The sequence below is a fragment of the Heliconius melpomene genome, chromosome 5, assembly GCF_056956725.1.
Source record: "Heliconius melpomene rosina isolate 202511_hmr_F chromosome 5, ASM5695672v1, whole genome shotgun sequence".
NCBI classification, from domain to species: Eukaryota; Metazoa; Arthropoda; class Insecta; order Lepidoptera; family Nymphalidae; genus Heliconius; species Heliconius melpomene.
Window position 1 is genome coordinate 2,626,499 of NC_140393.1, and position 24,350 is coordinate 2,650,848.

Here is a 24,350-nt window from a genome sequence, read left to right on the forward strand (position 1 = left end):
TAGTGCTCGATACTGTCTCGGCTCACATCCAGGACCAGCCTCCATGGCTGATGATGTATGCCGACGACATAGCACTCATTGCCGAGAACCGACTGACGCTGGAGCGTAAAGTGAACCTCTGGAAGGGTACGCTTGAGAACGGCGGTCTTAAACTAAATGTGTCGAAGACAGAGTACATGGCCTGCGGGAGCCGGGACTCGAGCACCATCCTTATAGGTCCTGAGCCAGCCGTTAAGTCGGAGAAGTTCAGGTACCTTGGATCCGTTATGCACGAGTCTGGAGGCATCGATCACGATGTCCATGGCCGGATAAGCGCTGCCTGGGCCAAATGGCGGGAGGTCACTGGTGTGGTCTGCGACCACAGAATACCGCCCAAGCTCAAGGGGCTGATATACAAGAGCATCGTCCGACCGGTTCTTTTATACGGCAGCGAATGTTGGCCAGCACTATCTCGGCACACTCAGGAGCTTCACGTCACGGAAATGAAGATGCTGAGGTGGATGTGCGGCGTAACGCGGTCTGACCGCATACGCAACACATTCATTCGAGGTAGTCTTGGGGTCCGTGACGTAGCGGATAAGCTCCAAGAGAGTCGCTTGAGATGGTTTGACCACGTTACGCGCCGGCCTAAGAACTATGTCGGACGCAAGTGCCTTGCTATACCAGTCCCTGGGGTGCGACCTCCCGGACGCCCAAGGAAGCGCTGGTTGGATGTCGTGATGCAGGACATGAGAGCCAATGGTCTAACCACCGAGGATGCAAAAGATCGTGCAAAGTGGAGTAGGTTGTGTAGGAAGGCACCCTGGCAATAGCCGGGATTAATGCCAGGATGAAGAAGTCAATGCAAAGGGAAGACGAAAAATATTTCCAAAGATAAGAAATATACTATTAATTTCGTAAGGAATTTGACCCCTGTCGTAAAGAGAAACGTTCCCTCGTTTCTAATTTACCATCCCTGCGCGTTCCGATGCCCCTCGTGGTACTATGGTAAAATATTAAAGAAACTTACTCCACAAACTGTGAAGGAAACAATTGCAATATCTGTCCTTGTCAAAAGTTGGACCGAGAACGACTTTATTGAAGACTGAAAATATCGAAAATACTTGAATGAAATGGAAATGTAATAAAAAACAAATGGAATTACATTTGAAAGTTTAAATACTAAAAATCAATTGTAAAAGGTTAGTGATTTAAAGGCACTCTATTTTCTACTTTTATCAAATACATCCAAAATAATAAAAATATCAACCGCGGACATATATTAAGTTCTCCATGCACTTATCACACAAAATAAACTACTGTATTAATTTCATATGTTAGTACGTTTAGCCTATTACTAAGAAATTTAAAAAAAAAATAGTTTCACGCTGTATCCCGCACACAGCATGGTAGGCAGAGAGAACCTAGTGTTAAGACACTCCATTCCCCACTTTCTGCCTTTGCTCGACACCAGAGCGAAGAAATAAAAATATAAATATTACTAAGAAAAAAATCACGTAGAAATCATCATCATCAATCATCTAAGAATAACATAGGAAAACAGCAGAATTTCGGTCCCGAATAAAAATTTATTATTCTGTTGTCCCCCCCACAAAACAACACTAAAGACAATGCATTTTCTACATTTCTATAACTACATACATTTCCAACGATAGTATAAATAATCCTACAGTATAGTCCCGGCGCCGGCGGGTCGCACTCGACGGCCAATCAATGTTGACTATTGCCTTGCCTAGCACAGTAGGTAGGTACTGGCTATCGGAAGCACGCAACTCTATGGGAAATTACATCTATGCATTTCGCCTTGACGCGATTGAAGTTTTAAAAGGAATTACATTTGTATATTCACTTGGCGAGGTCAGTCGTGGCGGAACTGTGTGAATGGGACTGGTTTTAGGTTCGATCCTTATTCGAGGAAATAAAATATTTCATATTTCCATATCATCGGGTTCCGCCACTCAATACCCAATACTTCCAGAATTCGGTGTAAAATAGGAAACGGAGTGTTTTAATATTAGGTTCTGCCTCCTTTGAATATTAGGTTCCCTCTACCTACCTTATTTTATACTCAGCATTATTTAAGGATGATTTAATATTTAGAGGCAGTCTGTAGAATTTTTAAATCTAAGCGCGACGCAACGTAGAAGGTACCTGACTGAATAAAGTTTATATTTATAAGGGTGTTTCCCCGGTCTGATACGACGAAACGAGTCGTTGCTAAAAGTCCCGTACGTACGTAATTTATTTAAAATCTCTAAAAAATATAGAACACAGTAAGTTTTTTAAAATATCTTGCAATTCTCCACTCCTCAGAGTACCTACCTAATTCTCCAAACTTTCTTTTAGAGAGCATCGTTGAGTCCCATGACTTCTTGTGATTGACTCTAGCTTCTCTCTGCCTAATCAAATCAATAAAACTTGAAGCCGAATTAAAAAAACCTTATAACACCTAATAGACATAACATATCATAAACTAGATCTAAGATCTAGAGCAAAATACATAATAAATATGGACAAAAGCGTAAATCTGACATTAAATTATTTCAGCATTGCAACAAATGGGCCGCCCTAGATGAATGCAAGGCGGAGGCACACAATGACACGTAAAAAAAGGTATAACGCGAAGCCATTATGAAAAACTACGTAGTAATTTTCAGTGGAAAGCCATTAGCTCCCATTCCAGGAACTTAAAGTAGGACGAAGTATAAATCAATTCAAACTTTGTATATTATAAATTAAGCTAGCAATTCATTGAGGCCTATGTCCAGCAGTGTATGAAGACAGGCTGATGATGATGATGATGAAGATAGCAATTCATTGATGAGTAATATTTAGAAATATTACAAATTTTAAAAGACTCCAAAAGTATTAGACGCTAAATTTGTAGAGCATTAGGTTTATTACTTGACTAAACACAACTTTAGGTTTAAACCCCACTTGGGAAGTATATATTTAATTGATTAATGTGTTTTTCTAGTCTAGTTATTATTGGTGTCGCACATAAACGTTCAAAAAGCCAGCAAGATCCCTAAGTACTACCCAATGGTATATTTCAAAATTTTATTACTGACTAATACTGTCCAAATTGGCAAACATAACCTACAAAACCACCAACGAACGCCCAATTAAAAAGACAACCTTCAAACAAAACTATTTAACCCTCTGAATCCATATAAAAAATAAAAAATAATTTCAACAAATGTTTATAAATAAAAAATACTACTATAAATAGATAGACTTACAATAATATAAGTAATAGTAGACGAAAATAACCATACAAATTCATGAAATTAGCCAACAATCCAGATAATTAATATTATAAAAAAAACTATCATCCATAGTTCTGAAACAAAAGCCGATGTCGAGCCCTTTGCTATAGACCCAGGATTATCAAAATAACAGGCATTGAGGTAGGCTTAGTTACAGACAAACGCGCGGGCAGCGTTATGTGCGTAATTTAAAGGTTAGGGGAATTAAGATTAACCCTCATATTTCAAACTGTTTAATCCATCCACGTTTTTGTTGGTAATTTTATGATACAAAAACACTTAAATATATCTGTTTACTTTTTTGTTTAAAGTGCAAAATAACATATTGATTATTTAAACAACAACATAGATCCTCTCGTAGTGGCTGTGTGGTAAAATAAAAGAAAACTACTACTTTTCAATGAATCATTATCATTTCTTGAAATACGAGTATTTTATATTTTCATCTCGCTCTCGTAACGAGGCAAAACCATCATTTCGCCAATCGACATTCAATATTTCCGAATGAAAATAACATCTCCATGAGAGAAACAGAAGTGTCTTAATTGGGATCGATTGTCTTAACACTAGGTTTCCAGGTTCCCTTTGTCTACCCTGCTAACCTGCTATGGGCGGGATACAGCGTGAAAAAAGAAACAAGAAAGAAAAAAAATATCCTTTGGCTATAATATAGAAAAAAGTTTAAGCGAGGGAAACGCCTTTGAGTCCCCCTTTATATAAATAAAGCTATAAATTCATATTCAAAATCTATATAATCTATACATGAAAAATCAAGTTTATATCCTTTCAGCTTGTTAACTTGAATGAAATGCCCACGCAAAATAAATGACGTCAACAAGGTCAAATGGATAGGACGTAGGTATTGGCAGACTCCACACGCCCACGCTGGCATCAGCTATGATGATACAGACATGGGAAGATTAATAATATTGGATTAAATTTATTTTATGACACAAATGAAAATATTTTATGGACTTAGGGTGGTATATTCTTAAAGTATAAGTTTTGCTTTTTATATTGTCAACATAAGAAATATTTCAATATTTATTTCTTTTTGTTTGCTATAAAAATGTATTTAAATAACATATTTAAAAGAATCCCTAAGACATTAAACTTTTGTAAAAATAAATATATTTGAAAAAAGTATAAGCACAATTATACGCACGACAGTTGTGTTTGTTGTTCGATTCCCATTCGATGAATTACTATTTATTAATAAATTTTTTCTTCGCTCTGGTAACAAGGCAAGAGCAGGGCGTGGAGTCAACACACAATGCCTCGAAAAGGAGGAACGTAGTGTCTGAACACTACCTTGCAATATGCGGGACACAGCGTAAAAAAAAATATTTAACATATTTTAATCAAGCATTATTATAAACGTGAAAAGAACTTTAATTCTTCAGGCAAGGAAACAAATCAAACTGTATTATTTTTTAAAACAAAAGCTGGAATCTCTGAAAAAGACCTCAAAATGCGCTACGGATCTTTTTTCAATAAATAGTATATTTTACTTCAATACAAGCAAGCGCCCGTTGAAGCTTACACGCATTACAATTGTAAATCCTTTACCTGACCTACCTTTTCCAGGCGAACAAACATCACCCTGCTGGATAAAAATAGTAAATGCACAGGTTTCATTATTCATAATATTATTTTTTTAAAGATGGTATACCATAGATAAGTGTGTTATAAATTATATTTAAAAATTATTTCAAATATTATATTTAAATATAGCAAGCTGTGCCTTTTTACTGACTAACTTCATAGCAGAAGAAACCTAGTGTTAACACACTCTCCACACTCCGTCCAAGTTTCGACACATTGCGTATACAATGGCGGAGCTCAACTACGCGGTTTATCAATCCAACAGAGCGAAAAAACGAAAATAATTCATTCCCACGATTGGGAATCGAACCTACTACCGCCGAGTAAGAACAAAAAATATGATGTGTAAAGAAAACAATAAAAAGATGTCAAAAATAAGAAGTAAAATAGCTTGATTCACATATATTGTGAGTCAGATTAACAATTAGTGAAGTAGCTACATAGAAAGCTGGCGCCGTCTGTCCTCGCCGTGACGAAACTCGAACATCTTATAATCGGGTTAGGCGTAATTGCAACCTACGGAGTCGATGTTGGGTCTAGACTAGACTTGCAAATTGTACTAAATTTATATCTAGATACACTTGGATAACTTAACGAATTACTGAAAGAAATGCTTAAAATGAAAACGTTTAATGTTTTTTTTTAGTTTTATGCTGTATCCCGCACAAAGAAGGGTAGGCAAAGGGAACCTGGAAACCTGATTTTCCATTTTCCTCCAAATACTAGAGGCATTGCATTTTGCACTTGTGCTGCAGCACCACGACTGGTCTCCATAATTTAAATGAAAATTAGTAATTGATAATCAATAAATGTAAACTTAGAAACGATTAAAATGTCTAGGACTGTTTATATCTGAAGGACAGATTAACAATGTAAATAAGAAAGAAACATTAAAAGGTAAAAATTTGCTATATTCCTTTGATTCATCTTCCATCATAAACTTTATACCAAATAAAATTATCTATAAAATCAGAGCTTTTATATTTTTTCTCTATTGAGAGCGTAATGTATACAAAATCAACATTATTCATTGAAATATAAACATCATTTGTAGATGCATTTAAATGTACATTTGCAACTTCATAATACATAATGAGCTTGAACTGGCGACGCAATTCAGTTCATTTAGGCCTAGCCAGCCTAGGTAGGTATACAACAGGAGATGATAGTAGTGAGTTCAAATTCCTCTTGTAGGTATGTTCAAAATTTAGTGTTTTTTTTTGGCTTTACGTTGTATCGCGCACACAGCAGGGTAGGCACAGGGAACCTAGTGTTAAGGCACTCCTTTCCACACTTTCCGCCAATTTTGGAGGCATTGCGTGTTGAGTGGCGGAACTCAACGCCGCGCTTTGCCTCGACACGAGAGCGAAGAAATGAAAATATAAATTTAGATAAATATCTCACTTTCTCGAATGGGGACAGAACTCACAACCGTCGCGTTACAGTCACACCCTTGTGCCCCAGGGCTACGACGACCTACCTGTTTTTTTAAAATATTTATAGTTTGGGGGCACAATTAGGTAAACTAAGTGTCGTAACGCACTTTTAACGTCAAATCTAGAGAAAATTCAGGAACTAAGACATTTTTTCTACTAAATAATTTATAAATATAAAACCGTAAGCATATTTTATATAGAAATTGCAATAATTACTTTAAAAAACAACCTTCCTAATTAAACACCAAATTGTATTTATTATCGTAATTAATATTCAACAGGTACTGAAATAACGTTTCTTATTCTGGAATACCTAAGACGTGACTCGAAATTTTACAACTTATATTTAGCAGTAAACACCAAACTTTTTATTTTGTCTGGAAAAAACCAATCTAATACACCAACGGAAAATAAACGAACGAAAAAGAAAAAGATCCTAAAGAAACAAATTTATATAAAATTTGTCACATTTACTAAAATCAAAGAAATATAACTATGTGTGCTTATCGTTCATAAGTTTATTTACCATTTTTCCAAAAAAAAAAAACACTTACGATACCCACGTAATAATTTATATATAAGTACTTACCTATTAGCAGTTCAGGAACTACCCAGTAGAGGACATCTGGAAAATTTGAAAAATCCTTGCATTATATATGTTTTTAAATTTAATAAACAGGACGTACTTTTAATTAATTTTAACAGCATATTTATAAATACATTAATTGCCGATTCAATTTCATATTTCTAAATAAATAATAAATAATAAAATAAATGCTGAAACCATCGAGATTAAGAAATTCTTCCAATATTTCTAACGAAAGTAGATAAGAAGATTTCAGAACCCTGCATATTCCGATATTAGGACATGAACTTAATAACCGGCTCTTGAATAGAACTAAAGTCGGATACCAAAACCAACCTTGACGTGCGGACAATAAAGTTTATTATTGCGTGCGTGTTTTATGAAACAAAGGAACTTCTATTGAATATTTCTATTGTATAAAAAAAGTATTGTATAATTGGTATTTAAAAAAAATTTGCAAAATCAAGAATAACCCCTGTAATACCAATAAGTGCTTAAAAAGGTATACCGTTTTTCAAAATTTTATTATTTTCCTTCCGTTCTTATTATAAAAATAGTAGCTGAAGTTACCACAAATATAGCCTAATGTATTATTTTTTATGCAAAATGATTTTCAGCATAATTAAGGAATAAACTGGACGAATAGACAAAAATATAAACGCACAGTAATTTAATCACTATAATCTACCATAATTCAACGTTGGAAGTCTAAAAAAGTAACGAAATAGTGTGAAAACGTTGAAAAATATATAAAAGGAAGCACGTAACGATCATTACCTGAAAGGCTGTGGAGTGTGCCTTTGCAATTAGTATTTTATGGCAATTAAATTTGCATTAGATTCCCAGTTGCCGTGTCAATGTATGCTTCAGCTTTATTACTTTTTAGCAAGTCATATTCCATCAACTGAGTATGAGTCAATATAAAGTTTAATGTGACAATATTTAATAGCTACAAAATATACAAATAAGATAGGTAAGAGAGGGAGAGAGACTTCGGTTGACCTTCTAAAACACAGTATCAAATATACTGAAGCATGAGGGGATTCCACATGCTTTCACTATCTTTGATACTGTGTCCTGGAGTTCCTGGGGAGCCTGGAGAGCATAGGGGAATTTTGCTTAAGATGACATACTTTTTGTTTCAAGACAAATATTTCAAATAAATAAAGTGATCTGAGAACAGCATATTGCGTATACTATTATATATTTAATAATCAACGGAATTATTTTAGTTTCAGAACAATCATCTTTCAAACATCATAAAAACAAACAAAAATCGCACTTGGGTCGACCAGTGTAAGACGACATATCTACAGGGTAAAATGACATACTTAGTATGTGGCATAAAAACGCCATCATTATTTGTCGAGCATAGTTCACAAATAAATAGTTTCTTCTTTGCTGGGGGGTTTTTAAACAGTATTAAGGCCAGATTCATACATGTTGCAAATTTTATGAGGTTGGATTCCGTTATCAGCCACTTCCTTTTCCAAAAGGGAAATAAGCTTCGTCACCTGCGGCTATTGAATGCGCTTGCTCTAGCAGCCTTATCCATGTCTTCTTGTGACCAATATATATTCGTTTGTAATTGCCAGGCATTTTGTACGTAAAGCAAAAAAAATACATCGATTCTATTTATAAGGGTAAGATAGTATGCCATCTTATACTCACGTTTTGTATGTCATCTTACCCAATAGATATAAGAATTTAATTTTAACCGTTGTGATAAAAGTTTATAGGCTAGGATGCGCTTTTAGCGTTAGTTGTGTCATATAATAATCCTATTTTACATTTATAATTAGTTCAAATAGAAAATCTTTATCTTACATGTCTTTTCACCATCAAGCAAAAGCGAAAGAAAAATTTGTTGCAATTGAAAATAACGAAAACATGAATTACTTGCCCATCTGCATTCACTTTCAGCCATACTGTATTTAAGCACTAGCTGCATCTACAGACACTCTCTAAAACGTCACAAGATCGCACTTAGCGCTAATAGTTTCATCAATATTGGTAGTGTGTCATCTTATCATAGTATGCCATCTTGAGCACAATTCCCCTATATAAAGAAGTTGACGACGGTAGACAAGCCGAAAGAGATATACAGAGAATACTAATGAATACTATATGAAAAATAATATCACTTCAAATAAATTAAAAATAAGCAATTTACCAACGTTTGTGTAACTCTTTTCATATAATTATCGAACAAAAACTTCGCAAAATATCGGTAGAGAAACTTTTACATGCCAAACTGTACTAGACATTTAGGTAAAGTTACATAGCTATTGTGAATTTTGTAAAATTAATCTTTACCAAAATAGTCTTAGAAGCTGAATATATTATAGATGAGGCCCCATAGAGTGCATTCACCGACAGCGGAATCGCGTGCGGCGCCATGCTCGACAACACATCATCGTAGTACCGCTATACTTTTACTATTCCACGGATAATGGATATATAATTATTATTAAAATTATAGCCTTTAATTATAGTAGCCAAAGCTAACTTATTAAATTAGCAGGCACATAATTAAATTAACAAACAATATAATATTGATAGGTAGCAACTAAGAAGGCAAATAGTATTATACTTTATTAAATAAAGTAAAATTAATGATTAAATAACTGGCCTTATGCTTATTTTTAAAGAACGAATAAAAAAAGTCCTACAGTTACGATTGCAAACATATTAAAACAAAATTAAGCACAACATGTTCTCTCCACAATTTTTTCTAAGGGTTAAAGTCTAAATCAAACTCTGGCAAAGTCAATATTTTGAACACCTTTTGAAAAAAGTCTAGTTTTGCTACCAAATCAATTTGAAGATTATTTCTCGAAAGAGAATGCAATGTTGGTTCTCAATTATCTTATAGAGGATTAAAAAATATAATATTTTTGTCTGCAATATTTAATTGCAATTTTCCCAGGTCTGACTCATATGTGTCATATGTGAAAGTGCATATATATCATAAAATTCCTGTTTACAGGGTACCCTAAGTGAAAACCCGACCTACCCCACTCAAATGGAATGTAATTGCAGAATTTATTGCATGTTGCTGAATTTTGGGGTAGGACTTGTTCACCAATTTACCATGAACAATGAGGACAGTGTCTATTTAACTGCATGCAAAGTTTTTACTCCACTTATATTTTGAACAAGACATTAAGTAAAACATGCAATATAGGTCATACTACTTTTGTAATCAGTTTGAATCAGATGCACAGAATTATGATGATAAAAGTTTTTTTTATGTTTGATAAACTTATTAAATAAATATTTAAATTTTAATATACTTGTGTACAATAACAATTTATAATAATCAGTATTAGTTTCTTGAGATGTTATTTCAAATAGGCATGTTTAAAATATGGTCACCCTATATATAGCCTAGGTCTATAGACAAATATCATATACCCCTAATTGCAATCATGCAATCTGCCCATTTTAAAGTAAACCTTTTGTCTTTGGCAGAGTAGAATTCAACAATAACACATATATAATTATAATAGCTTTATAATTGTTGTTTTTATGGGTTCAATCTCCACTTGTGTGGAAAAAGTATGGCATTGGGTTCTACCACATAACATGCAATGTCTCACATTTAGGTGGACAGTGGAGAATGTAGTACCTTAACATTAAGATATTTCTGAAAGGTCCTCGAATGGCGACCACATCTCGGCAAAAGGAGCACAGGCCGCCCTCCTACCAGGTGGACCGACGACTTTAAAAAGACAGCGGGAATCCGCTGGATTCAAAGGGCGCAGGACCGGACGGAGTGGCGAGAATTAGGGGAGGCCTATGTCCAACAGTGGACGTTGAAAGGCTGATGGATGGATGGATGAAGATATTTCTGTGCCATATGCATATCCTTTTGTATGAGGGATAAAACTAATTGTTAATTCAAAAACAATTACACACTGCACTATACATAATATAGCATATTAATTAATTTACTAATCTAGACTATGTTCGTTTTCTAATAATAATGTTTTTTTTTAAATATTTTATCTCAATGGTAAAGTAGTCTCAGCCAACCATCAACAAAACAGTTATTTGTAGCAATTTTGTCTAGCAACATTCTTTAGAATAATATAACTATTTTAGTTATAAGCCTACTGGAATAAAACATCCCAGCGAATTAATTATTTTCATTTTCTTGATCAGGTACAAAGACAAAGTGCAGTGAGTTGAATACTACCATTCAATCCACAATTCAATCTTGAAAATTGGGCAGTAAAGAAATGGAGTGCCTCAACACTACTCTATATGTGGAATGCATAAAAAAAAGACAATTATAATTGATAACCATCACGAGCCCTTCACAAACATGTTTACATTAACTGCCCCTCCCTGAACTTGCAATGCTTGCATTGGCACCTACAATTTACATTAGGGTAGGTCAGAAAAGTTTTCAGATGAGAATAAAATGAAAATGTCATGTATATTTATATTTATAATGTGGAATAAATTATGTAAAGTTTCTTTTTTTAACTATAACATAAATATTTAAAGTAACATTAACATTTTTTTAATTTTGTTACATTTCTTTTTTACTTGGAACATATTTATGCAATTTATAATTAAAACAGCATTAAATTTATTTTTCTAAAACATTTTTTACAAAAACAATTATACTGCCTAAAAGAGAAAATACAATATTTTACTGAAAAGATAACAAAGAAACATAATCAATTTATTTGCTTTGCTCTTTAATTAATCGCTTCGTTCTATTTAAATTATTAAACTGAATATAGTTACGAAATTGTGTTCACGATCTCTAAACACGAAATAAATAATAAAAACTTTATTATAATATCCGTTACAATAAAATATATTAATTGGTCACGTAATGGGCACTATAATAAAAACAATTGATTGCAAATAAATAATATTTCAATTCATAGTTATTATAGTACAGCGACTATCACCTCTGAAAAAAATCAATAACAGTAACATTGACGCAGATTGTTCTTTCATTAAAAAAGAAGAAGAAAAATGTACATACCAGATCAGAGCTGCAAGCGTACTTTAATTAACCGCCTACAATTATTAATTATAGGAATACAATTAAAATACTTAATTTATTTAATTCTCAACAACAATCGCAAGTCTCGCAAAACTATCTGACAATTAGTCACATATGATTTGACAGTTTCGTATTTTGACATTTGTACGGTTCGTTATACGCATTTCATTTCATGTTGAATTTAAATAAATTTAAATTCTTATTAAATTACTAATATGAATAATGACGATATAAGGTGCCATCGTAATAACTTTTTCAAATATAATAAAAGAATATCACAATGTACCTCTAAAATTTTCAAATGTTTTACTGCTTTTAAGTAATTTATTTGCTACAAGTATAAAATAAATAATCATTTATATACATTTTATCATGCGTATACAAAGAGAGCATCGTATCAAGACACTCTTCTTTCTGTTATTCTAAAAATCACATGTAAAAGTGACTATAAACATTGTATACACATAGTTTTCATTATTTTATTACATTTAGTTCTCAATAAGATTTTTGGCCTTAAAGTTTTAGTTAAGTTTAAGTAACATAAAGAAAACACAATATGAATATAATTACATTATATTAAGATTTAAAACTTATGGGTGCATCACAAAGTACAGTCTAATGCCTAAAACATAATTGTTGATCATTGCTTTCCAAGCCAAAGCTACAAAGAGATTTTCAAATGGTTTACAAGTTTTAATTTACAGCCTTGTCATATCTTGCAGAGATATCTTGCCAGTTGGCAATGTCAAATATTGCCTTCACATAGTCAGCCCGAACATTTTTGTATTGCAAATAGTAGGCATGTTCCCAAACATCTATTCCGAAGAGAGGAACAATTCCTGGAAAAGCAATAACAGTTGTTTATATGTCAGGTTTTTTATGTATCTTTAAACTTAATTCAGCATATGACACAATAACACATATAAATTTATTGTTAAACATTCCACTCTCCTCTATCTGATATTTTTTTATTGTGTTGAAGCTATCTATAATCTATTTAAAAAATATCAATATTTACCAGTAGTTGCCTCAAGAGGGTCTTGGTTTTGACAAGTAGCAATCTGCAATTTCTTCATTGATTTATTATAACCGAGCCAGCCCCAGCCTGACCCTTGTACACCTACTGACGCAGCAGCCAGTTGATTTTTCATGTTTTCTAATGAACCAAAGTCTCTGTAAATTGTCATATTAAAATATTAGTATTTTTTATTCTTAAATACAATAGATTATAATGAAAACTCATTTTTTTTAAACTATATCAAAAATATTATTCAAAAAAAACCTCAGGCAACATATCTCTAATATGATTCTAGAAAACTAAAATATACAAAATTATCTAAATATATATAAGTAACTTAATATTTTACAATACATATTAAGCATAATAAAGGAAAAGTTCATATAAAAAAATTAAGGCAAGGATAGTGAGTGAAAAATTCAAGAAAGTAAGAGAATCAAAGAACATTATCAAGGGCACACGGAAGATGATATAAAATTGAAAGCACACAAAGTATTGTTTAAAATCACATGACAATAAAGAAATATACACAATATTTACTTCTCAATAGCTTTGGAGAGGACATCAGATGGTTTGCCACCTTTAGGGGATAAGTTCTGCCAAAAGATTGTATGGTTAATGTGACCTCCTCCATTGAACTTAAGAGCTGGGGCCAAGTTGATAACTGTCTGTATGTCACCTATGAGTGATGAGAAATTCTAATTATAATAAGTACAATATACTTTTATTTACTGCATTATTTAATAAATAATTTAATTTACTACAGACTAAAATGTGACACACAGTTATCAAACTCGTATAGTACAATAATACAATATCTATCTCATTACTACTACAATATGATTGTACATTTAAATTACAGTAATGATAACAAAATAAAATATAAATTACTGATTTATTGCTTGTGACATGGCACAAGATGGCTCTGTTTTACACGGACTCAAGTTGCACCATAATATGGAGTGGTTTACATGACCTCCTCCATTAAACTTTATAACGCTTAATAAAGATAGTATTGTGTTCACATCGGCTGCTGTTTAAAATCATAATAGATATAAATAAATTTTAAATTATTATTGTAATAAATAAATATGGTTGAAGTATTTTACAAGTAACATTCCTTTCAATATAGCAGGAAACTTATTATCAAGATTCCTATATCAGACTAGACATTACTGGTGGTATTAGTCTTGACAGAGTACAGAAATTAAAATAATTAAAATAAAATAATCCTGCCCCCAAGTTCAAATTAAACATACAACCATTATATTTACAGACAAAATAATTGAAATATTTGGCATTCTATGAAATTAAATATTTAATATAATTTTAAGATATACAACTATACAACCTTTGGCTTGAGCTTGCGCTAGCTTCTCTTCAGCAGCATTCAAATTGTTTACATAGGTAGCATGATGTTTGCTGTGATGCAAGCTCATAATCTCTCGGCTCACAACAGGCTCCAAAGCACTATACTCATAAGGCAGTTCAGGAAGGGAATGTTTTTGACGAGATGCCCCTACACTGTAATATAATAATGTACATTGATTAGCTTTATTGATAAACCTATTTGAAATAATATATATGGGTATATATATAACAGCAGACGTTCTGTTATTTATTTCATTCATAAACAAAAATGTATCAAAAAATTTAGATAAAAATATAAACCGGCAATTATAAAAAAAATACAAATTCAAATTATATATATTTACATTAAAGTTCCAAGTCTGCGCGTGGCGAACATTTTGACGTTCTGTTTCTGTGAATGTCGTTACGGTTCTTATAGGATATGCAAAAAGCCGGCGAAATTCTCAATGAAAATGTTCAATTTTCATGTAATATAATTAGAATTATTACGCAATGAATATTCGACAGCGATATCGTGTCGGCTTAAACAAGTATGTCAAACTCCAAATGTCAAAAGTTATATCATCTTGACATTTTTCACCATGAAATTGTATTTGTTACACAAAAAAATATTTGTTAAATAATAATTATATTAAAAGTTTTAGAGTTTTTGCAAAGTTTTTTATTAAAGTTTTATCTTTAAATTTTTAATTTATTTAAATGCTACTCATTTTCTGTTAATCCGTAAAAATAAAAATCGTAACATTAAAATCCTTTGACATAAAAATTATATCTTCATTTAAAAAAAACTTAATAAATGGATATGAAACAACAAATTCTGTAATTCATCGCTTACGGTTGCTTACATCAATAACTTATATATTTACTTAAAAATGTAGGTATACCATACGAAAGGTATATATTTACTGTCGTTAGAAATGTGAATTGTCATCTGTCAGTTTTCATACATTGAAAATCGAAGCAATTGCAAAAATAAATAAATGTTTTTTTATTTCCAGTATTGAAACGATTGTTAAATATCATCTAATTACTGACACAATGCTAGAAATAATAAATGGATTCCTATTATCTTACTTCCTAGTGCTTTGTACTCTTAGTGCTATAGTGCCAATATTAGTGAAACCAGTAATAATATTAATATCATATTATTAAACAGATTTTTCGCGGAAAATAAGTGTTTTTAAATTCATTTCATACTTTTTTCAGGTTGCAGCATGCTTTGCAAGGCCGTCAAACGAAGATCGAAAAATATTATCTGAATTGGTTAAGTTAAAGGCGGAACAACAAAATATATCAATAAAAGATGAGTTTGCAGTATATTCAAAATTACAGAGAAGGATTAATAAACTGGACAGTGAACTAAAAGAGAGCTCACAAGCTAGGCTAAATAATAGCTTGGCTATTAAGGGCACAGTTAATATTGTACTGCAAATAGTATTAGCATTATTAATTGTTTTATCTGTTATTTGGTTTCGACGTGAACCAATTGTAACTTTGAAAGGCAATCTCTTTCCTCTTACTGCCATGTTGAGGTATCCCAGTGATGTACCAAATGCAATATCAACTCATATGTGGGTATTAATTTCAAATGTTTCCATTAGATGTTTGTTAAAACCTATTATATCTTAGTAGTTTTTTAATGGACTATTAATGTTATTTAATATGACACATGTAAAGGAATATTGAAAATAATGAATACTCTTTTAATTTTTTATTATTTATTGATTTAATAAACAAATTTATAGTATCTTATACTCAGTCTGACATACGTCCAAATCTTTCCTTCAACAAATATACATCCAGAATTCTGCTTACCAGTCCCTCTTAACAAGAATCAACATTAAATCTAAAATATTTATGGACTAATAAGAAAATAATAAAACCTATATCTTTTGTAATTATAAAAGAAAAGCTTTATCAATAAAAGTGTTTTTGAGAAAGAGCCCTATGAAATAATGAAAGTACCAAAGTAACTAATATTTACAAGTGCTATATCACAGCTCGCAACTTACTAATCCTGTGCTAGGCTGAATATTTAACATAATTATTGAAGCAAGGCTAATTAATATGGGCTCTTTCATTTACATAAAAAATCTATGAACTTAGCACTAATTAGTGTTGCAATCAAATAAAATGTATATGCAAAATAAAAAATCCAATAAAATATAATGTGTTGATATTCTTTTTTTGAACCCAAACTTTTTTAATTCTGGAGCTATGAACATGTTTTAAAAAAGCTTTACAAATGTTTAACAAAATGGGTCACACAATAAATTACATTCATAAGTAAATGAAAATTCCAATTAACCTTTAATATACTTTTAGATTTTTCATCAGGTATGCATATAAAGTAAAAAGCTAAAATTTATAAAGTATTTTCTTTAACTTTGCAATCTAATATTCTATCAAACAAAAAAATCATAGATCTATAAAATAACAAAACTAATCTTTTTGTTGGTACATTTGCACAAAATGAAAACTGGACTAGAAACCATGACTACATTATGCAGATGTAAGTAGGCCGATCATTTGAGAGCATATTATATAATTAGCAAATAATCTTCACTTACATGATAAAAATATATGAAAGTAACAAATATTTTTCATTATTATATTGAAGATTTCAATTTTAACCTGTTTAAAATGTAATTATTATGCTATGTAGTAGGGCTGTCCAAAACCTGGACATTTTTTGTATCAGAGGAAATTCTGAATGATATGGTTAGTAACATACAATTAATATGATTTGTTTTATTTACAGAACCAAAAAAAACGATCCCAATTATACCTGTAATTACTTCTATAAGAGAAGTGTATACTTTTATTCATAATTACTAAGTCATTAATTTATTGTATTTTTTGCTGATTTTAGTTAAAGAAATATTTTAAAAAATGTAGTGACTAATAAAATGAAAGCAATATCAATTGAATGCCCAGGTTTTTTAAAGTATTTGTCTGCCACCAATAATTTAGCTAGTCGCTAACTAACTACAAGGAACAAAGTATTAATCCTGGTGGTACTTTCTCACTATATTTAGTTATTTATGACATGATTTTAATATAACAACAATACATTTAACACAAGTACTATAAACAATTATGTATTTAAAACAAATTCAATTATACACTTTAAATTTATGAATATAATAAAATTATTTCTAATAAACATACAGATAAATTTTAGGAAATAAATTTGTAAATATATTTATAACATATATGTATATAAATAATATAAAAGATTTTTTCCAAACATACTATATAATATTTGCATACTTTTCTTAAAATATTGGAAAAAAGAGTTGAGTCTCATTCTGATTACAAATAATTCTTGATCAAGAATAGAGTTAGAATAAGAAAATTAAATGTGTTGAAAATAATATAAGGATATGTTTGGAACATCATTTATATATGAAATGCTCTGGATTATACAAAGTTTTTTCTTTTATAGTCGGCCTAACCTGTTATGATGTTTCGGAGATAACTATGCGGTATACCTACGGTACGATTGATAGTGTAGATTTTTTTAAAGAAAATTAGTTTGGTTTACTAATATACAATCTTTATTATAATTACTATTATTATTTTACGATAGGATTTTTTTATATTTTTTATATAAGAATTAGTTAAATATAATTTTCTTCTACATATTAAACATTATGTACGAGGCTGTACACGCTGGCAAACATCATAACATGTTGTGCCAATACTATTGACCATATAGACTGCGGATAAGACACCATCGAGGACTTACGAGAATGGATTAATTATTTACAATCTTTTATGACATCTACAATCATACTTCTAACCTACTATAAGGAATAAGTATTTAACGGAATTTTACTTCATAAATACTTCCAAAAACAATATATAGCGTTCCAATGATCTGATATATAATTTGAGGTTAAGTCTAGGCAATATGTAGATTTAACTCACAAAAAGATAAAAGGCGACAGAAGTGTAGCTTACAAAGGAATGCACCATAGATACAAAACACAAAGAGGTTAGAGGTTTCCTAGGTTTTTTATCATGTATGTAACATGTTGGATCGCCGTACTTATTTTCATTAAGAAATTTCGAAATTCAAAAGTATTTTTATATCATTTACACATTATATGAACGGCATTAAAGTATCTACTAAGTAAATCGATAAATTCCATATTTTTTATTTTCTTTATTATTTAGAAATTCCGAAAATCAAAACCATTTTGTACCGTTTACACGTTCTATGTACTATAATATAGTGACTGTATATAAGTAAATCGGTGCACTGCAATGTAAACCGGCTCTACGTTGAGCTTCTATAGGTAACTCGATTCAACTTCGACTTAGTAAAACTAAGTATTTTCATAGAAGGAATTATTAAAATGTGTTGTAAGGAGGTAAACTACAGCCTCGTATGTTGACATCATGATTGCCGTATTTGGTATTTGACGAACTAGCTGTGTGCCGAGACCCCTGAGAAAAAAAACATATTGATATTATTTTTAATCTGTGTGTGTTTTTTTGTTAAAGTAGGTTATGATTTAGTTGATTAACCTATTAATCTAATTATATATAATTATCTTAAAAATTAATTAATGAATTATTAATTTATTAAGTACTTGAATTACAATATTGACATATTACAAACATCGCAATTATATGAATTTTATTTAAGGATTAGAATAAGGTTTCAAACATGGACGGGAATACCGCAAGGTATAGTAGAGGTCATGACGGTTTCTATACATTTATGTATTTGTTTCTTATTGTTTGTTTGGAAGTTGTTTGTGATTGTTTGTGGGAAGTTACATCTTTTAATCAGAAAATTTCGTTTTATGAGTATAAATGAGACAAATAATGTTAAAAAAATGAATAGAATAAAGTGTCTAGTGTAACTAAACTCCCCACGTTTCGTTAATCGCGAAGTCGGGTCGCATATATTATTATAACCTCAAGATCACGAGTCAATTAACGTCGCAAATTCCTTATCAGCGTGATAAGAGATGATATCAATATGTTAATCTGAGTAATGCCTTTGTTGATATTATATCGATCATTTTGCAGTCTGTATTGACCCAAAATGTAAGTATAATCCATCTTGTCAAATTAGGATATAGAATGTGGAAAAGTTTTTTTCACGATATATCCCACATAGCGGGGTAGACGGAAGGGAGGGGGACTAACCTATTGTTAAGATACTTCGTTCAACACTTGCCGCTCCAAATTCGAGACATTGCGTGTTCAATGGTGAAAATCAACGCCGCCTTTTCTTTTGATACCAGAACGAGGAAATGAGAATTCCCGAATTGGAATCGAACCCACAAATATTGTGTTCCTTTAGACGCTTTAGATGTTAGCTATTACAACGGTCTTAAAATGTAAAAAAAATACATTCTTAAAGTAGTATTAAATTGTGATAAAAAGGAATTGTTTATTGTGACTGTAAATACAGTAATACATATGTAATGTGCTAATGAGATGTAAATTTCTAGCCTCAGTAGGAACGTACAAAACCAAATCTTTTGAATATATATTTTTTTATGTGAATGATGTGTAATTCTTAAGTATTTGACGTTGTAATAAATTATTATTATTAACTTTCAATGACAGACACACACACAGGACAGAGATTTTAGAAAAGATTTTAAATATTTTCATATAAAAAAATTACCTATATACTCCGCGATATCCTTCTTCCATCCATACTGTGTGAAGTGTTTGCCAGAACTTTCGATATTTGTCGCCTTCTTCTCTCAGTCGTGTTCTCGCTACCTCTGTAGTAAAAAAGAACAATAAAATAAAAATACTACTTAAATTAAAAAAATATATACATCTCATCTAATCTATCTTTGTAGTCAAAATAACTATGTAGTAATAGATACTTCTTATATTTTAATTTACATAAACAACAATAAATTTAACTAAATAGAAAGAACACTTAGTTTCTGTAAAGGCCACCACAATAAATGGCACTGATAACTTGACCTATTAACTTCATGCTATCTTGATGTATTGCATATACCTATTGATTTGTATTGGCACTTGGAAGCACTTGTAAGATTTTTCTAATTCAAACTAACCAGGCATCGACCCACATTCTCATATGAGATAAACAAGTTGGAAATGAAAAAACGCAATAATAAATATACATTTGCAATATGCGAGTTCGTATCGTTCATTATCTATTTATAATTCTGTATCAAAGTTCGAATAAATTATTTTCTAATATAAGTAATAAATAAACGTATTTTGGTAAAAACGTATAAAAATTTAAACCCTGCGTGGGTTTGGGTGGGTTCTTCGTCACTATCCAAGCGCTCCGACCACTAAGTTTTACATTCTCATCAAGCTACGTCGAAATTCTATTCTCACTACAACATATTTATGTTGTTATCTCTGTAGTTAGATTTTTATAAATTTATGCTAAGTAAAAGATAATTTATAATTATCACTTGGCAAGTGTAAGTGTAAAGTATTTTTCTTTAAAAAGTGTGGAATAACATGTCACATTTCAAAAATGTTGATGTATTTTATAAAATATGTAAGTATTTGTACACAAAAACCTGCCAATAAGTCATAATCCACAATCTAATCTGTAGTAGGTACTTAAAAAATTTTGAAACGTGTCATGTACTCTTCTCAAAATGACGTACTTTTTTGTAGCTTTTACGTCATAAGTGATAAAATCGCTATTGTTTGTTTATATATTATGATCGATATGCCAATAAATATACTCAAAATAATATCTAAACTGTGAAATTAGCAATACATTACATCCAGTTACATTTGAGTATATGTCATTAGATGTTTTCACAAATGTGTTTTAATCAATAACCGCCGAATTCTCATTCAGTGGTAAGTGGCGGAACTCCACGCCGCGCTTTGCCTCGTTACAAGAGCGACGAAATTAAAATATTAAACTTTCATTTCCTCGAGCGAGAATCGAACCCACAATCGCACTACGGCCTCAATTATATAAGTGATTGATTGAAACTTGATGCCAACGTAGGAAATGTCTGAACAAACAACAGTTATGGGATCAATATACACTACCAAAGCTGAAATGTTTAAAAATATTTCCACTTCTCAAGATCCAAACATGACATAAAAATTCTCTAATTCTTTTAACCAAAACGCAACATCTCTAAAATGAATAAAATTGGCACACAGAGTGTCATAACATTATCTCTGCCTACACCACAATAGAAAAAAAACTAACAGATGGACTCTACAATACAAAAAAACATTAAAGTTTAAAAAAAATAAACTCACCATGTGGATAAGCAATACAAGACGCGACCGTCTTAGAGAAAGCACCAGCTGCCATGAACTCCAGGAAGTCCCTCGGTGATCTCTGGTCACTGGGGACCCCGTCCAGCGACCGAGCTGCCATTAACCTCGCCTTGACGCCCTCGTAAAGGACGAAGTGGACGACTGTCTCACTGATACCCATGTAGGATGCTGTTATGCCCTTATAGAATCCTCTGATACCCTGTAATATAAATGACGAAATTTCTTAGCGTATAAACGTGAGTAGGTAAAGGGGCCCTTTCCCTATATTTTTCTTTTTATTATTATACATCATAATTATAAATAACTATACAAAGTCGTACAAAATTGTTTATACAGTATTAATGTTCACCTGCACTATTGGGGCCACACCTGCACTTTTCAACACCAATAAAAAAACATAATTTGAAATTATACTACTAACAACACCTTTGGAATATGTTTTTTTCTCGGTAATTATATCATCGTATTTTTTCGTCTTTTTTTTATTGTTATTTCATTTCTATTTTCTACCATGTCAAAATTATAATGCATTTAGCAATCTTAGATTCAAAATAATAATTACACAAATAAGATATGACATAATCAATGATAATGATTTTCAATATTATCACATTTTTAAGTATGAAAACGCATAGACGCGTTATCAATAACACTCAAGGCGAAGACGACCGTGTCACGCTTACGTTAACTACAGCATCAATTGGTTTCAAGGATTTGTACTATGTGTATCGTTGTATATTTAATCTTTGTTTATATGACTGACAGTGTGGTAAAAAGGTAAAATTGAGAAAAATGTCATAAAAAAATAAAGTATCATATTAATATTACATATTAAAATAAGTAGAGTAACGCGACGGTTATGGGTTCGATCCCCACTCGAGGAAGTAAAATATGTATTTACGTTTATATTTCCATTTCTTCGCTCTGGTGTCGAGGCAAAGCGCGGCAAAGCGCGTGACGGAGATTCTTAACACTAGGTTCCCTCTGCCTACGCTGATGCATACACTGATTTTTTATTTATTAAACAGGAAATTAAACAATTGGAATAAAGTTATAAATATTAAAATTAACTATATATTTAAACCGATTCAAGGTAAATCTGTTTTTATATTTAATTCATTTAAAAGAAAAACCAGACTTTCCTTTGACTTAAACCAAAGAAATAAACAAAAAATATATATAATCACCATTTTAGCATATATCCTCTTGATACATTGCCACGCCGTTATATTTTGCCCGTCGAGCTGTAGCCGCGTTTTGACGAACCAAATGGGATTAGTCATCGTGCACGATACGAATCCTGAAAAAGATTAATTTATTAATTTATTTTTGTTTTTTAATATGGAATTTATGGCAGCGTACGAATTTAATCATATGAAGTCGAGAATTACAGTTCACTAACTTATGAAAAAAGAAAATTAGCAAATATGCACTTTTTCTCGCGCAGTATTTATAGAATGTATAAAGAAAGCGTATTGTCAAGATACTTCATTCTTCAGTTTTCGTATGATTTCAAAACATTGTTTGTTGAATGGCGGAATTTAACGATAAAATTTTTGACTTATCTATATATATAAAATCGAAAGGTCACTCACTCATCACGAAATCTCAGAAACTACACGTGCTAGGAATCTCAAATTTTGCATAGGAGTTACTTATAGGACGTAGGTGCTCGCTAAGACGGGAATTTGCAATATTCGACTTCTAAGGGGTTGTTTTTGGGGTCGAAAGTTTGTATGAAACTTCGTTACTACAAATGCTAGGAGTTTCAAATTTTGCATAGACGTCACTAGGACGTAGTCATGGAGACAGAAATTAATAATAACATAGTTCACGCGGGTGTAACCGCGAGCGGGCCGCTAGTAACACATAAATACGTAATTAAAGTAGAATCATTTCTTGAAATCGAGTGGGAATCGAATCCACAACCACCACGTTTAGAGTCAGACGCATGTAGGAAAAGGAATGATACATTAACGAATTTATATACGAGTGGGTTGTTGCTCTATATAAAGCAGTGACTTGTTTTGATACAGATACAAATAAATATCTGTTTTTAGAATATTACACGATGGAAATTATAACGATGTAATATACATACATTGAAATATATTTCATATTAAAAAAGTTTTCATTTAATTTACCAGCATTTATTAAAAATAGTGTAAAGCTAGTAAAACAAAAATGTATTAAAACTGACGTTATTTATTCTATAAAAAAAAACTTCGTTGAAGATATGGCACGCACGGCCAAAAGGATGACACATATACCTACTAAATATTGGTTTACAATATCTTAAGAATTTATTACTACAACGTGCCATTTCTAGGCGCTTTAAACAAAACATACAAACGTTCACGACAAGATAATTTTCCTTTATGTACTCTAGTTGTTGTTTTCAATTATCTGGTATTATTTCATCTGAACTGGATATACAGCAAATAGCTATATATAACGTGAAATAAGAATAAATGGTAAACAACTATTGTGATATCATCACATACTTTAAAATTAAATAAAAATTAGGGCTTACTAAATTAATGATTTTATAGAATAAAATTGATTAAAAATTACCTAGCTAAATAAAGACGAATTTGAATAATAAATTTAATATTTTTAATGATATAAATAATGAAAAGCAGCTGAATTCATCGCAATAGATAGCTGTAGCGTATAAAACAATTTTCAAGTTTATATTGCTAAGACGATCGTCTCTTAAATGTTCATTCAGTTAATTAGACTACATTTTTAGATATCAAAT

At 31.3% G+C, this 24,350-nt stretch overlaps 3 protein-coding genes across 4 annotated transcripts in view; 1 reads left to right on the forward strand and 2 right to left on the reverse strand.

Annotated features, from left to right (window-relative positions):
* Nucleotides 1–12,482: 12,482 nt before the first annotated feature.
* On the reverse strand, nucleotides 12,483–14,861 carry Sod2 (superoxide dismutase 2). Its single transcript, XM_085185390.1, has 5 exons — nucleotides 14,659–14,861; nucleotides 14,295–14,467; nucleotides 13,484–13,622; nucleotides 12,944–13,098; nucleotides 12,483–12,764 (listed from the first exon to the last, which is right to left on the reverse strand). The coding sequence occupies exons 1-5, from the start codon at nucleotides 14,688–14,690 to the stop codon at nucleotides 12,619–12,621; spliced, it is 645 nt and encodes a 214-aa protein (XP_085041516.1). The 5' UTR covers nucleotides 14,691–14,861; the 3' UTR covers nucleotides 12,483–12,618.
* Nucleotides 14,862–15,231: 370 nt separating this feature from the next.
* LOC146538880 (guided entry of tail-anchored proteins factor 1) lies at nucleotides 15,232–16,489 on the forward strand. The gene is made up of 2 exons (XM_085185396.1): nucleotides 15,232–15,439; nucleotides 15,521–16,489. The coding sequence occupies exons 1-2, from the start codon at nucleotides 15,353–15,355 to the stop codon at nucleotides 15,941–15,943; spliced, it is 510 nt and encodes a 169-aa protein (XP_085041522.1). The 5' UTR covers nucleotides 15,232–15,352; the 3' UTR covers nucleotides 15,944–16,489.
* Nucleotides 16,016–24,350, reverse strand: part of Rim2 (replication in mitochondria 2) — a 28,304-nt gene continuing 19,969 nt past the window's right edge. For both annotated transcript variants that reach the window (XM_085185393.1, XM_085185394.1), the window contains exons 5-8: nucleotides 22,777–22,889; nucleotides 21,569–21,788; nucleotides 19,968–20,070; nucleotides 16,016–18,769 (exon numbers count right to left, since the gene is read on the reverse strand). In XM_085185393.1, the coding sequence (XP_085041519.1) occupies nucleotides 18,649–18,769; nucleotides 19,968–20,070; nucleotides 21,569–21,788; nucleotides 22,777–22,889 (557 nt within the window). In that variant the 3' untranslated portion in view covers nucleotides 16,016–18,648. The remainder of the gene's footprint in view (nucleotides 18,770–19,967; nucleotides 20,071–21,568; nucleotides 21,789–22,776; nucleotides 22,890–24,350) is intronic.